Source organism: Thalia democratica, chromosome 4 (assembly GCF_965202585.1).
Source record: "Thalia democratica chromosome 4, ktThaDemo2.hap1.1, whole genome shotgun sequence".
NCBI classification, from domain to species: Eukaryota; Metazoa; Chordata; class Thaliacea; order Salpida; family Salpidae; genus Thalia; species Thalia democratica.
The window spans coordinates 69,290,791-69,305,971 of record NC_139168.1 but is presented as its reverse complement, the minus strand read 5'-3'; the positions used below and the strand labels follow the sequence as shown (position 1 = coordinate 69,305,971).

Genomic DNA, 15,181 nt, shown 5'->3' with positions numbered 1-15,181 from the left:
AATTTTTCAGACATGTCAATGAAAAAATAATCACTTTTAAAGCAGTTCAAACAATAGTCCATTTGTATATTATTGCTAAGTAAAAAACAAATAAGTTTTGAACATAAAAAGATAAAAAAAAATAGAAAGTTGATTTTATATTTTAAAAGTTAGTATATGCGACTATGGAACGATAGTGTAGCGGTTGAAGTCTGTGCGTTGAAAACTAGCGATTTGGGTCACTTGTTGCTCCAATTTTATTTAACTTGATATACTATACAAGTAATTTATAAAATTTACGCTGTCACAAAGTTTTAATCAGAACTAAAATACTATTGTAATTATATTAACTATACCAACTAGATCATTATTATTTATTAGTACTTTATTTGGTCTTTATCAAAATAGATTCTTTAAACTAGTTTGCGCTTTTTATTAGCAACTTATAAAGAGATATAAGAATATTAAGCAAAAAACAATACTAGTCATCCATCTTTAGTTTTTTCGCTGTAAAATTTAGACTTTAAGTTTATGTACTATTAGTTTCTACTTTAAAAGAAGGACTAGTTTAAAATGTCTAGAAATATGCAAAAATGACAACATTAACTCTTATCTACTTTAAGATATTTCAAAAGTACTTTTAAATTCATTACTCAATGTGAATATTTTTAAAATGACTCATGTTTATAAGCATTTTATTACAAAAAGTAGTAAAATTTACACCTACTTTTAATAAAAGTTAATCGAAGCTTGATAAATCCAAACTTTGCTTAATAAAAAAATTTTAAAACTTAATAAATGCATAAACAAACTTTTTATATTTAATATTTTACATAAGTATTTTTTTACTGTTTGTTTTAAACAAAAAAAAATCAAAATCGCCATTAAAAAGTACACTTGAGCTGCTTATGTAGCTTTTAAATGTGGACTCTTTCAAATATCAATGTTTGCGCTAAGGTTTTATGTAAAATAAGCAGTTGTATCTTCTTTTTTAGCTTATTTTCGATGAAAAGTATAGTAGCATTGTGTTAATAAACTGAAAATTAAAACTTTACAATTTATAATCAAAAAAAGAAAAAAATTGTAGTATATAAATTTAAATTAAGACCTTTAATTAAAACTCTTGTATATCTCTGCGATTGATGACTGTGTTTCACGGTCTCTTAGCACCCTTCAAGGGCACATTTTAGTTTACTTTGTTTACTGTGAAGTTTAAAAATAAGTATGAAATTTTACGTGTAAAACAATAGTATCATGGTTTAATAATCATAGTTCAAATCCGGGGACTCGGGTTGGACTTACTTGTTGCCAGTTTTTTTTTTTTGGTAACCTAAATTACCATACTAGTAACTTATAATAAATTATTATTTCACAAAGTTTCAATCAGAACTGAAATCTCTTTTAATAATACTTAAGTTTATAAATAATTTAAGTTTGTATAAAACTTTTCTTAAAGCTTATTAAATAAACTAACTAAAACTTTTAAACTTGAAATATGTTAGTAATATAATAGTAATAGTAATAAGTATTTTACTGTACGTGCGCTAGTAACCTTGTAAACTTTATATATTCAGTTTAAACATCAAGCTAAACGAGTTATGAGAAACTCCATAATCAAGCATAAGAAAATGTACTAGAAATTTAGATTTAAATTACAATTGAGATTAATTCAAATTGAATTAAGCAATTATTTTGATAAAAATAAACTAATCATTATAAGTAAAAAGTTCTGTTTAAACTAAAGTGATTGTTTTTTCACATTGTTAAAAAATGAAGAATTATAAAAGATAAAATAAAACTTGCTGTTTTATTCCTAAAACTGTTAATTGACTGTATTTATTTACCATAGTTTAGTTTAATTTTGGTAAAAACCATAATATAAATGTAATGTTTGAAATAATCAATTATTAAATAAAAAGGTTAACAACTTTTAAACAGTGTAGTGAATTTATTTAAACTAAGACTAAAATTAACTTATTATGCAAAACGTGTACAACTATAAAGTTTAAAGTTATATATTGTTTTATAATATTTTTACATATTACCTTTATATGTTACAGTCGTAAAACTTCAAAATAAATTATATGTCTGCTGATTGTTTTTTAATTGCCATTGTTAGAAAAAACTCCAGCAAACAATCTTTGATAAAATTGAAAACTAAAGCAAACAATGAAAATTAGATTCATTTATTCATTAATGCACCAAATTATTTAGTTGATATTAACCAGTTGAGCATTACTAAACTAAAAATTAAGCAGGGGTCGGCAATCCTTTATAAAAACAAAAAAAACTTACTACCAAAATGCTCGATGGCTACACTTTGTAAAAACAAAAGTCTTGAACTTCACAGTATTTTACTTTTTCCTCGTTCTATAAAAGTAAAAACAAATAAATTTTTTGTACATATCAATTAAACCTAATTACACATTTCAAACTTTTCCAAATATTTATTATTTTTTGAATTCTGGCACTTAATTAAGTTTTTTTTTTTGTTAATTTGAATTGTTGTCGGAATTTGAATTGCCATAAAACCAAAAGTTTTATTTAAGTAAACAATTCTAAATAAATGTTAAACAAAAATTTACAGCTTTTTTCGGTGTGTTACAAAACCTTTTTTGTTCTTATAAGTATTTAAGTTAAAAAAAACTATATGCTAAAAAGCGCAACACTTCAATTTTTTAAAATCGCATTTATGTGCAGTTTTTAAAATTTGTTAATGATGCTAAAGTTTTATATACATTTTAGAAAAACATTTCTAAAATTTTAGTTTAAAGTTTTATTCAAACTATTATTTCGAGTTAAACTGTAGGCTTTAATCCCTGATATGTAAAAGTTAACAATTTTAGGTGGTTTCCCTTTTATTATTTACAAGCTAAGTTTGGTGAAAGTAAAACATAATTTAACTTTAACTTATAATTTATTAAATTAACTAATAGTTACTACTAATCTTAATTAAATTCAGTACACATATAAGAATATATTTTTAATTACTTTTATTTTATTTTTTAAATTCAAACTTTACTTGTTTTTACTAAGTTATAACCTTTAAAAGAAAAAAGTCATGGTGGTCCATATCTTCAAATATTTTAGTTGTGACACAAAATAAGTTTATTTCTAAAGCATTAAAAAATAGTTTCAGGAAATTATATTTACTTTAACTTCATTGTTATTAAATAGAATTTGTTTTTATATTTTACACATTCATTGTCAACAAAGGTTGAATTCATATATATTTATAGTTGAATTTATAGTTGTTTTTAATCAGAATCTTCTTCCTCAGAGGGCTGCTCAATAAAGCTGATGATTCCCTTTATGTTGTCCTTGTAACACTGCCTGGCAGGGTGGTCAGTGTCCTCGTTATACCAGTTGACAATCGACTCTGGCTGCAGTATGTCTTTGTTGAACATGAGGTTCAAAACATAGGGCAGTCCATTTAAGAAGATCTGGTTCTGTTGGGAAAAATTTGTGATGGCTTGAAGAGCTTCCTGGTCCGCCTCCTTGGCTACTATGTACTCCTGCAGCAAACCACTGCACATGTCCACAACTTCTTTCAGCACCGTGCCAAAAGTCTTCCTCTCTTCTTGAGCTTGCCCAGTGTACTTTTGCACAAAGTGCTCCATGATGCATAACGTAACAGTTGTGGTCACCCCGCTACACGGGACGTTGTACGCATATCTGGAAGCATTGATCTCCTGAATCAAGTTCCTGACCTCGACCTCTGGCTCCTCGCTCAGCCTCACAATCGTCTCCTCGACCTCTCTCTTAAACTTTTCAGGTTTAGACTTTACCAAGAACATGTTGGGGTCACCGTCGTCGTCACTGTCAAAAGTCATGATCTCATCCGAAGAAACTTCATCAATCTCATCGTCGCTTTCAAGGTCCATGTTGTCGATGGAAAGTCCCCACAGCTTGTTGGCCAGGTCGGCGGTGTTCTGCGACTCTGAGGTGTCCTCGTAGAAGCTGTCTGATGCCAAGGAGTACTGCTGCCCCCTGCCGCCCTTGCCAACAACAGAAGTTGTGGGTTCCTTGTCTTGGTCATAGACAATTATGCTGTTCTGGGGCACCTCAGTGTCATCCGCTATTTTTACCCCTGAGCATAAAAAGCAATTTTCCATTTTGACGTTGCTTCCAATTTCAACGCTGCCACAAACAAAGGAGTTTTTAATCACACTGTTTCTGCCAACTTTAACGTTGTCCATCACTGTTGATTTTTCAATGACAGAGCAGCTTCCAATGCTGCAATTTCCAGCAACTGCTGATTCATTCATAGTGACAGAGCAGTCAACTTTAGTTTTTGGTCCAAGCATGAAAGAGCTTCCCTTCACAGCAGAGGACAGTTTACTAGAGCTGTGCAAGTAGTCTCTTTTCATGTCCATCTTGTACTCTCCATCGCGCATTGACCTGTGGAAGGTCTCAGGCAGGAGCGGGTAGATTTTCCTGTTGATGACATCGCACTGGACTAGTTGGTGCCTCGTCAGGTTGTTGACCCTGCAGCAGTAATCAGACTTGAGCAGGTGCGCGTGAATCTCCTTTCCCAAGAACTCAAACGACTCTATCACCCTCTTGACAAAGATGTCTTGGGTCTCGTAATCAAAATTGTCACTAAAGACTTCAATGACGTTCTTGGAACAGATCCAAACACCAGAGTCAAGAACCTGGTAGTTCACAGTCAGCCTCCTGCACTCTTTGAAAAGACTCATGGGAAGCTTCTGACCCCCTTGAGAGGACTTGGTCTTGCCAAAATGGTGCAGCCTGTGGTCATTGGTGCCGTAGGCAACTATGACATCATCATCCAGCTGCCTCAGCTCGTGCTTGGTGTTGACGTTGTCAGTCATGACCACCGTCAGCAAAGGAGCATTTTTATCAAGAGGATGGGTGCTCTTCCTTTGCTTGTGCTCTTTCAAAGCTGCTGAGAGGTCTGTGTTGGAGACTACGTCAAAAGGTACAAATATGAAGTCGTCGTTGATGTTGAGGGTGTCCAGTTTCCTGAACACGTCCCCAACAGAGTTGACGTCAGGGTTTGGCCCATGCACCTCTATTTTGCCGTGCTTGTGCAGGTTGGCCCACTTCGTGGAGCTTTCCAAGTACCTGGTGACTTCATGGTCAGAGTCCTTGCAGAATACGATGATCTTTTCCACGCCGCTCCTATGCAACAGAGAGAGGGAGTAGTGGATCAGAGGCTCGTTTGCCAGCTTGATGAGGCATTTTGTTTGAGTGATGGGGTGGAAGGACTTGCTGAAGTCGTCTGCCAGCAAAACTCCGGTGAGAACTTCATCGTGCTTGAAGCCACCGCCTCCTTTTCCTTTGCCAGGCATTATAAATGAGGTTTTATCTAGGCTATAAACAAAATATCTGTGATTGTTATAATTCAATTAGTAAAAATCAAATAAATCTTAAAATGCTAATTAATTTTTAACTTGGACAGGCATGTTCTAATTGCACATGTGCAAATCATCATTATTAAGATGAAAATAAGATAAATTTTTCTTTGCCAGGCATTATTAAATGTATGTTATAAAAAATAGCTGTAGTTGTTTCATAATAGTTTACACATAATTAATTAAAAAAGAAACATTATTTTTTAATCAACTATAAAGATATAACTTATATAATTTTTAAACTAATAGAAACTGTCTCCTTTTCCAGGTATCATAGTGAGGTTTTAATTCAAAGTTATGTTGAACAGCTTTATTTTTTATAAATAAGTCAATGAATATAAACAAAAAATCTAGTAAATACTTATTTGTTTTCAAATTTGATAGAAACAGTATCATTTATTTTGAGGAAGACAAGTTCTAATTGTATGTGTTCAACTCATCAATGTAGATTATTAAATTAATTGGATAAATAAGTTAATTCAGTTGATGTAACTAAAAGTATTATAACCAAAAAATTATTTTGCCTTTTTATGTAGATCACTTTTGTTATACATTTTGTTTTTATGAGATTATGTTTATTTGTTTACAATTTATAATACTTTTCATGCATTAAAATGATATTCTTATCAAACATTGTTACAAAAAACTATATTCTCAAACATGTAAACTCTTAAAACTAATTGTATAAAATTCATTTTCATTTTAATAAACTTTTGTCTTACTTCAATGAAATTTAATTAATTTACAAACTTCTTTTTAAACAGAAGCTATTGTTTTAAATGACAAGTTTTAAGTACATTTCTTAAGAATTATTTGTTTAATAAACAATAGTAAGTTGACTATAGTCAAAATCAAACTTTAGTTTAATATTTGTTTTTTGTTAATTCAATTACCTGCTGTATACTAGCAATTAAGTTTGTACACTATATCCTTTAAATGTATTTCTTAAAATGAGGTTGATAAAATTGGTAATTATAATGTTATACAGAAAATAATAACAAACTGAGTGAACAAATAAGTTTTTTTATTAATTCCATTGTCAAAATATTTGCTGAGTAACTAAGAAAAATTATACTTTCTAAAACAACCTGACTTCATAATTGGTATATTCTTAGAGTGGAAACAGGTCACTTTTGCACAAGCATCACTTTAGCACAAGAGGACACTTTTGCACGGTGTCACTTTTGCACAAGAATATAAAAAAATATATTGAAAACAAAACTTACAGAGTGAGGAGAGTAAGGGTTAGTAGAAAATAGTACAGTGATAGAAAAAAATGTATTTAATAAAAACTACTAATCAAAAAAACAACAGGAAAAAAATAATATTTTGATAAACAAACTATAAAATCCAAAAAAGTAAAATAAAAAATTTACCAACCGTGGGTAAGGGTTAGAAGTAGTTGTGATAGCAAAACAATACCTAATAAAAATTATTAATCAAAAAAATAAATGAAAACAAAAACAATTTAAAAAAAATTATAATAACCAAAAAAAATTAATATAAAATTTAGGGTTAGTAGGGGTAGGGAGTACAGCACATTTTTTTGGTCATGTTGTAAGATCCATATGAGGAGTCTTGATTTGGATGTGTTTTGGTATCATTAAGAAGAATTTAAAAAAAAAATTGAAAAAATTCCTAAAAAACATAATTGCACCCCAAAAAACTGATCTAGACCCCAAAAATCACATAATTTTTGATTTTTTGACTTAAATAGTAATAAAGTCACTCATACACGTCCTAGACTTATATATTATATCTTAAATGAAAGCTAATAATTATAGGCATACACTTAATGACATTTCAACTGCTTTTGGAATATTATGACGTCATAATCACACAAAATAAGTAAATTTTATCTGTAAAATGGTGCGTTTTGAAAAATTAAGAAGCATAGCTGGTTGTCTAATCTAATTAAAACAAAATATTTTAAAATAAAACTTTGTAGATATACTTACTTACGTTTAAAATTTAGGTGATGTTGTATGTATATTAATGGGATATTTGATGTCATAATTCATTTAGCTATAAGTATTTAAAAATAACCTAAGAATGTTATTCAATTTGCATTACAACAACATAACGAATTACGAAAAAGTTATAATTTATTATAAGCAACATAATGTTTATGGCATTAAACATTAAGTTAATGATTGCAAAGCAAATAGAGACTAGTATAATAAAGAAATAAAGAACATTGCATAATAAAACGAATATTGCACTGTATCATTTAGTATTAACACTTAAGATTACTGCAAAATGACTGATACTTTTAAAAATACTAGTATAAAATAACTGTCAAATGATTGATAAAAATCTAACTGACTATATGTACATAATACTCATAAAAATACATAAAAACTACTTTTTAACTTTATGTAAAAGACATCTGTTCTACTATTAAATCTATTTGGACATGGTTTCTCAGTGAAAAAGTAATAGATCTTTCATTAGAAACATCCCATTCCCCATCAACTTTATAATCAAGAATAGAATCTAAATGCAAGTTTAGCAAATCACGTTTAGGTGGGTGTTTCCACTTCGAATTTCTTCTGTCTTGAACTCTCATGAGGTGGTCCATCTTATAAGTCCCATCATCATTTTTACCTTCACACATAGCAATATACCATGTGTCTGATGACCCTTCACTAATTAATGTGACATAAAAATTCCCTTCCATAATATCTTCATTTTTTTCTTTCTGTATATTGGGGGAAGAACCCCCTACAATTGTTAATGCATCAGTGTTTGTTGGTAAAGAACATAGAGAGCACTCATCATTTCTGCAACAAGAGCACATAAGTTTAGAAGTCTTTCTTCGTGAGTATTACCATTAACTTTAAAAAGTTCAGGATTGTATAACACTTCAGATTTGTGAGACTCTCTAAAGTAAATTAACTCATTACAAACAATAACTTCATTTCGATCAGGATGAGATTTTAAAATAGAACGTAGCTCTTCCACGCTCACTACAAGCCCACCCCAACTTTTACACAGTTTGAGACGTTTCTGCACATACTGATCCCTTTTTTTCCCTTTTTCAATTTTTTCATTTATCTGTTTGAGCTTTAAATTTTTTTGATCTGCTACCCACCTTTGCTCCATCTCATTCAGAAATCTAACAACTTTATTCATTTTTTTTTCATTTAAAGTTTTAAAAGAATCAGATATAAGTAATGTACAGTCATTTCTTATCCCTTTTGCTTGTGAATTGTTGGTTTCTAAACTTTGCCACTGCTGCTCGCCTTCCAAAACCAGCAAGGTGTCTTTCAGATTCCAAGTTGTTTGTTGGGAGTCCAACCAGTTCTTCATTACTTAATAGGTTGAGCTCAGTAGCACGTGGTGGATTTGACAAACAAAACTTTCCAAAACCATATTCTCTACCTGTTTGGCGATCAAAAACTTGAGCGGCATAGAGACACATCTTCTTAAAAATTATCTCAGAAGTTGGGTTTAACACTTTAATATGTGGATAATGTACAACATAGGCATCCAAAGTATTCATTATTCCATTGCTGAGATCTTTGTATAGTTTAGGAAATACTTTGAGAAGGTCTTGTTAAGAGTTAACCTCAACAAAGTGTAAAAATGGTAGTGTTACCTTGTGAGTAAAGTAAGAAAGTGCCTCAAGTTCAGTCATTAGAAATTCAGAGTCAAGCAGTCGCTTGACGACTTCCACATGCTGGTTGCTTAGGTGCGTTTCATTTATAAGCATGCGAATAAACGGAAGGCTTTGCAAAATAGATGAGGCAGAATACCCAAGTTTGGTAAACCTGCGTTCGTGATAGATTGCAAGGCAATTAACTTGGTTTTTTCTGTTTAAAATGTAGTCAAAGAGATCTGCTTGATTTGTACTGTGCGCTGACTTTTCATGACTGACCAAACTTAATATTGATGAAATTGCACACTCAGTTATACTTTTTTTTCCTCGCAAAAATGGTTTAACCGATGGATTTAAAGCTTGAAGCTTTTTTCGAAAATCTAACTTTGATTCTATTTCAGCCAATACTGTCAAGTTAGAACGATCAAAGGCCTCCACTGGATGGGATTTGCACAACAAATGAGTTGGTGGTGGAACAGTTGATTTAAAAACTTTAGAAACTTCCTCCCCAATGGTTAAGTTTTTGCTAACAGAATCTGTCATGATCGAAGTTGTATTTTGTCAAAGCTGAACAGGTTTAACTGATTCTTGGGAAGAAACAGTTAAACCAGACAAAATTTGCATATTTTGTGCAATTATGACGTCATAATATATCAAAAGCAGTTGAAATGTCATAAAAGGTATGCCTATAATTATTAGCTTTCATTTAAGATATAATATATAAGTCTAGGACATGTATGAGTGACTTCATTACTATTTAAGTCGAAAAATCAAAAATTATGTGATTTTTGGGGTCCAGATCAGTTTTTTGGGGTGCAATTATGTTTTTTAGGAATTTTTTCCATTTTTTTTTTAATTCTTCTTAATTAGACCAAACCACATCCAAATCAAGACTCCTCATGTGTCTAGCAAACATCACCCAAGTACTCCCTACCCCTAGGGTTAGGGCTAATAGTAATAGCAAAAAATATAGATTAAAGTTAATAATTAAAAAAATTTCAACCTGTGCAAAATTGTCCCCTTGTGGGCTATCGATGTTGATGACCCAACATCTAAAGCCTCAGTTTGGTCAGGGTGACTTACTGTGGGCAGATAGTCAACCTGACCTTTTAGTTCAGACTTTTCCTGCAAGCGGGGTGACCTTCTAACAGGCTTATTTTCAAGACCCGCTGCAGGCAACTTATCATTAATATTCTCTAAGTGGGACATAGTACTATAACTTATTTATATGTGCTAATTTGTAATTATCAGTGGAAAAAATATATAAAACACTTAAAGCTACTCTAGACTATTTTATATAAATCAGACAGACAGTTTTAAGTGATGACTCTTTATATAAAACAGAACAAGAAATAATAGCATATACAAAACTATAAATTACTATGACAAACTTTTTAGAAACTACAATCTATTTAAATCTCTTTAAAAGACTTTAAACAATAAACTAAAAATTTAATAAAACTTTTAGTAACGAAGAAACTGTAAAAGAATAAACTTTATACTATAAACCTGGCTTAAATATTAAAACAATTAAATACCAGTTAAAATATTTACTTTTAACACAAAACAATACTTACAATACACAATCACAAATCAATACAAGGTAGTTCCAGCTGCACACCAACTCACCAACTGCTTACAAATACACTGACTGTCATTTTCTGATATTTAGTTGCATCAGAATTAGTTTGAAACACGTCAGATGATTCTCATTGGCTAGTGCAATGAAGCGTGTCAAACTCAAAATATTCTCTGAGCTCAACTTTGAATAATGAATAATGCACGTATTCATTACACTATCTTCTGTAGTCCTTTTTTTTGAAGAGGATTATCACTCTATCCTCTGCTTGCCTCCTGCTAGAAGAATTCTAAGGTGATGTTCACCTAAATCTAATTGGTAAACAGCAAAAAAACAAAATAAAAGGAACAGTGTAAAGAACAAATAAATTCAAAATAGTCATGAACTAATTTAAAAATCAAACTTAAGTAGAATATTAATAGGAGAAAGAAAAATTAAGTATTTGGTTTTCACATAATAAAAAAAATTTATATAATAACATAAGTTTTATCAGAATAACTAACTCAGTAAAAAAAGTCTTAGACAACATGGTAAAAAAAAAAAATGGTATCAACATAATAGTATTTGCACAATAAATAAAATGAAATATCAATAAATTTACGGTTACAATTCCAAATATTATTTTTACTATAAATAGATAAACAACTCTTAATCAAAATATTAAACTCAAAAAAAAAATCTTTGGCAATATAGTATCAATTGGTATTAGAATCAAAATTTTTTCACAAAAAAAAAAAAAAAAACATATGTTTAGTCATACAGAATCATCACTCAACTGTCATGCCTATGCAAACCCCTATAATACAAACTCCAAAATTTTCAGCATGTTACTTGTCTTTGCTGTCTTAGTTATTAATAAATATTTTCTTTTTTTATTGTGCTATTAAGGTTTAAGAGCCTTAGATAAATCTAATATCACTCACTTTCAATTAAAATTGATCACCACTTTTAAGACTTATTTAAACTTATACCTTGTTAGTTTTTTTTATTTTGACTTTTTGTACTAAAATTTATCAGATCAACTTTGACTTTTTGGACAATAATTATGTCAGTTACATTTTGACTTTTTGTACAAAATTTTGTTAGACCTACTTTGACTGTTTGGAATAATATTTTGTCAGTTCAATTTTGACTTTTTGTTCATAATTTTGTCGCAACTACTTTGACTTTTTGGACAATAATTTTGTCAGTGCAGTTTTGACTTTGTTGACTCAAAATTTATCAGTTCTACTTTGAGTTTTTGGACAATAATTTAGTCAGTTCAATTTTGACTAATTAGTTTTCCTAACCCCCTCAACATTCTGGTTATGGGTACAAACTCAAAGGCTTTTAAATGGGCATATGGTAAATGTAAGTATTGCTTCTTAAAAATTAAATGCACAACTTGTTGTAAAATTTCTCTAAATCTGCTACTAAATAAAATGCAGTATATAAAAAAAATAACAAAAAAATAGGAATGTGAGATAAAATTGTGATAAATACTGCTTTCAAAATAAAAGGTAATACCTAATAAAACTTATTTGGGTAAAATAGTGTCTTGGTAATATTTAACTGTTATTTAAAAGACTAGTTATTCTTTAAACGAGGACGCCAATTGTAACCTACAGATGTAGGTACCTTTAATACTTTACTTAACTTATACTAAATAATGATACTAATAATACTTAGGCTACTCTATATAAAACTAGGCATGACATGAGTTAACATATTTTATATAAAGAACAATTGCAAACACTAACAAATATATTAAGAACATCAAATTTAGAAAATACTTTAAATGTGGTCAAAACCTTTAAACAAGATTTAATCTAGCAAGAATATACTTTAAGAATGTATAAAACAAAATACGATTTAACTACTTAGAATGTAAATAGGAAATACTTATAAAAATAATACTAATCAAAAAATACTTTTTAAAACACAAGAAAACAATATAAAAGTCTATTCTTCATTATCATGTTTACTGCAGCAGGCAGTGGCTAGAATCTCCCCATCTGTCTGTTGTATCAGCTTATATATAACATTCCCTAACTCAATGTTGCATCAGGGTTTCTGGTCTGCACTCTTTCTCCTTTTGTCAACTGTATTAAACTTGCATCAGTATAAAACTTGACCTTGCGAGCTTTCTCTTAACGCTTGGATGAACTTTTAGCTCAAAACTTCCAACCAAATCTAAACAGTAATCAAGTGCAACTTGATATCCTGTTACACCCTTGTGAAATTGTGACAAGTTGAACTACTTAGTATGACAGCCAAAAAAATATCATTTTGCAACTTTTGTATTTCTTGTATATTTTTTTAATTAAGCCAAAATCCATATCTGAAGTCATTAAATCACTACAAAATAAATTTTGTGGACTAAAGATTATAAAAAAAAATACCTTATCATTGTCAAAAACACTACTTTTATTGTGTTTCTAATTCATAAGGCCATAGGGAGTTCCATCTTGTTTTTGCAAGTTGATCGTTTAAAGACTCAATCAAAGTCTTTGTAAGCTCAGTAGGTTCATTTTAAAATTTGTTAACCAAAAATATGAAACAAGGACCATATTTTTTATTCTTTATAAATGTTTCTTTAACTTTTAGTAAGTATACAACTAATATTTAATTCTTTAAAATGCTTCTTTTTTTTTATCTTAAAATATTAAAGATATATTTGAAAACAACCACCTTTTTTTGTTTTTTCATTTTAAGTTTCCTTATTCAATACTTTTAAAATTGAAACAATCCAAGTCTTTTTAGCTATATAAATAATATTTCATAACAATTCTAGCTCGAAAATCTAAGAGAAGACAGAATTTTAGTTTTTTTCAATAAAATTAGAAAATAAAAATTAGCACTTCATATATTTGTATCAAAAACTTTTTACAAAATTATTAAAGTTTTATTACTTTTTTAAATTCTATATAATATAGCTTGCATTTGATACCAAGCTTTTAAACAGGAGCCAATGTGATTTTTTGTAAAAATATGTTTGACAACCTATAGCCTTAACATATTAGTATATTATATCATACCAAATAATTAATTTTTTCATTGAAAACATATATTTCATTAAGAAAGAAAGAAAAATGTGAACGCTCACAACTAAGGTCGATGGATTGGTGTGGAGAAAGACCTTTCGGTCATTGAGCTGCACACCATTTACTTGTAACTATTCTTTGAGCTAACTTTAAAACAATAATGAAAAAATTTAAAAAAAAAATTAATAAGTAACTGTATATACAAAATTTTTTTTTTTTTTTTTTAAGTTTAAAAATGGTAAGCACCCTTTTTTAACCCATTACTGCCAATATTGACCATGGAAACCATAGTCTACCATGGGCTCCACACCGTCTCCTCCCCTAGATTTCTATTTTTATGATCATGTACATTCACATTTTTCTTGTTGCCCTTTTTACAAGAGCAACCATAAAAAATGCAACAGATATCTCAAAATTGAATAAATGGGGAGAGTTATTAATGTCAGTATATATAAAATATTCAGTAATGTCATAAAACTGAAAGAGCGCTATGTATTTTAAAAAAGTGTCTTTAAATTTCTAGTATATGTGTTTGTAGGTAAATAAAAATAGAGCAAAAAAAAAAAAAAAAAAAAAACTTTGTCTAACTGTTTTATAGATTTGTAAACAATTCAGTTTTAAAAAATAAAATCTAGCACTAATAATTGAAGGAATTTGTTTAAACTACTTAAAATAAAATCACTTCTAACAATACACAGCTAAATTTAAAAAACAAAATAATATAAGTTCACAAATATTCTGAAAAAAATAAAGTAATAATAAAAGTATTTAATTGAGTTAAATAAACTGTTTGTAAACCTAAAACTAATTTCTAACAAATAAAATTAAATAACCAGAATGTCTAAAAAATATGAAGTTTTTACATCAAAATTTAAAATCTCCATCTTCTGAAACAAATTGACAATTAATATATAGTAAATAAAAAATTACAAAATAGAGTAACAAAGAAAAATAATACATCTACTCGTTTAGTCACACACCGTCAATGAGGACAAAACAATACTATCAAATTTTATGTACAAGAAACAAATTAAAAAAGTATATATTATAATAAATAAAATAATAAAAATAATAAAACCAACCTATACCAATCCAGCTCTACCTTCACCCAGTTTATAAGACCAACAGCAATCAGCCCAAAAAAAGATTAAGACAAACACCAATACTAAGATATAAGTTTAACTGTTGGTAAAGATTAAGCTTGATGTTTTTCTGATTGTCTTTTAAGTAAGTTTTCTCTCATTCCATATTGAAATGCTCCAAGATAGCTCTGATCTATTAAGTTTCTAGGCAATTCTTCCCATAGTTTAGAACCAAGGTAGGATAATGTTTTAAGACCAAAGAGACTATTTACTCTGGGAAAAAAATAGTTTGTTTCGGCAAATCTTGTTAGATGATTATGCATTTTTTTAACGTTTGTAAATTAAGGCTTAAAGTTAACTGGCAAAGTATCTTTTTTAAATTTGTGCATAAAAACTCCTACCTCATACTTAAACATATTTTTAACATCTAATATTTTCTTTTCTATTTTTATACTTTTAACACTTTCATTCCAACCTTTGGAATGAATGCATCTTAATGCTCTATTAATGAGTTTATCAATCTCAGTAATTTTAGTTTT

The 15,181-nt window shown here is 29.2% G+C and overlaps 1 protein-coding gene across 1 annotated transcript; it reads right to left on the bottom strand.

Annotated features, from left to right (window-relative positions):
* Positions 1-3,236: 3,236 nt before the first annotated feature.
* On the bottom strand, positions 3,237-5,294 carry LOC145833615 (translation initiation factor eIF2B subunit epsilon-like). Its single transcript, XM_082940769.1, has one exon. It carries the CDS (start codon positions 5,292-5,294, stop codon positions 3,237-3,239), a length of 2,058 nt encoding a protein of 685 aa, XP_082796895.1.
* Between the last annotated feature and the right edge of the window lie 9,887 nt (positions 5,295-15,181).

Coding starts and splice junctions, on each gene's coding strand:
- LOC145833615 (XM_082940769.1), bottom strand. CDS start 5,294: ATGCCTGGCAAAGGAAAAGGAGGCGGTGGCTTCAAGCACGATGAAGTT.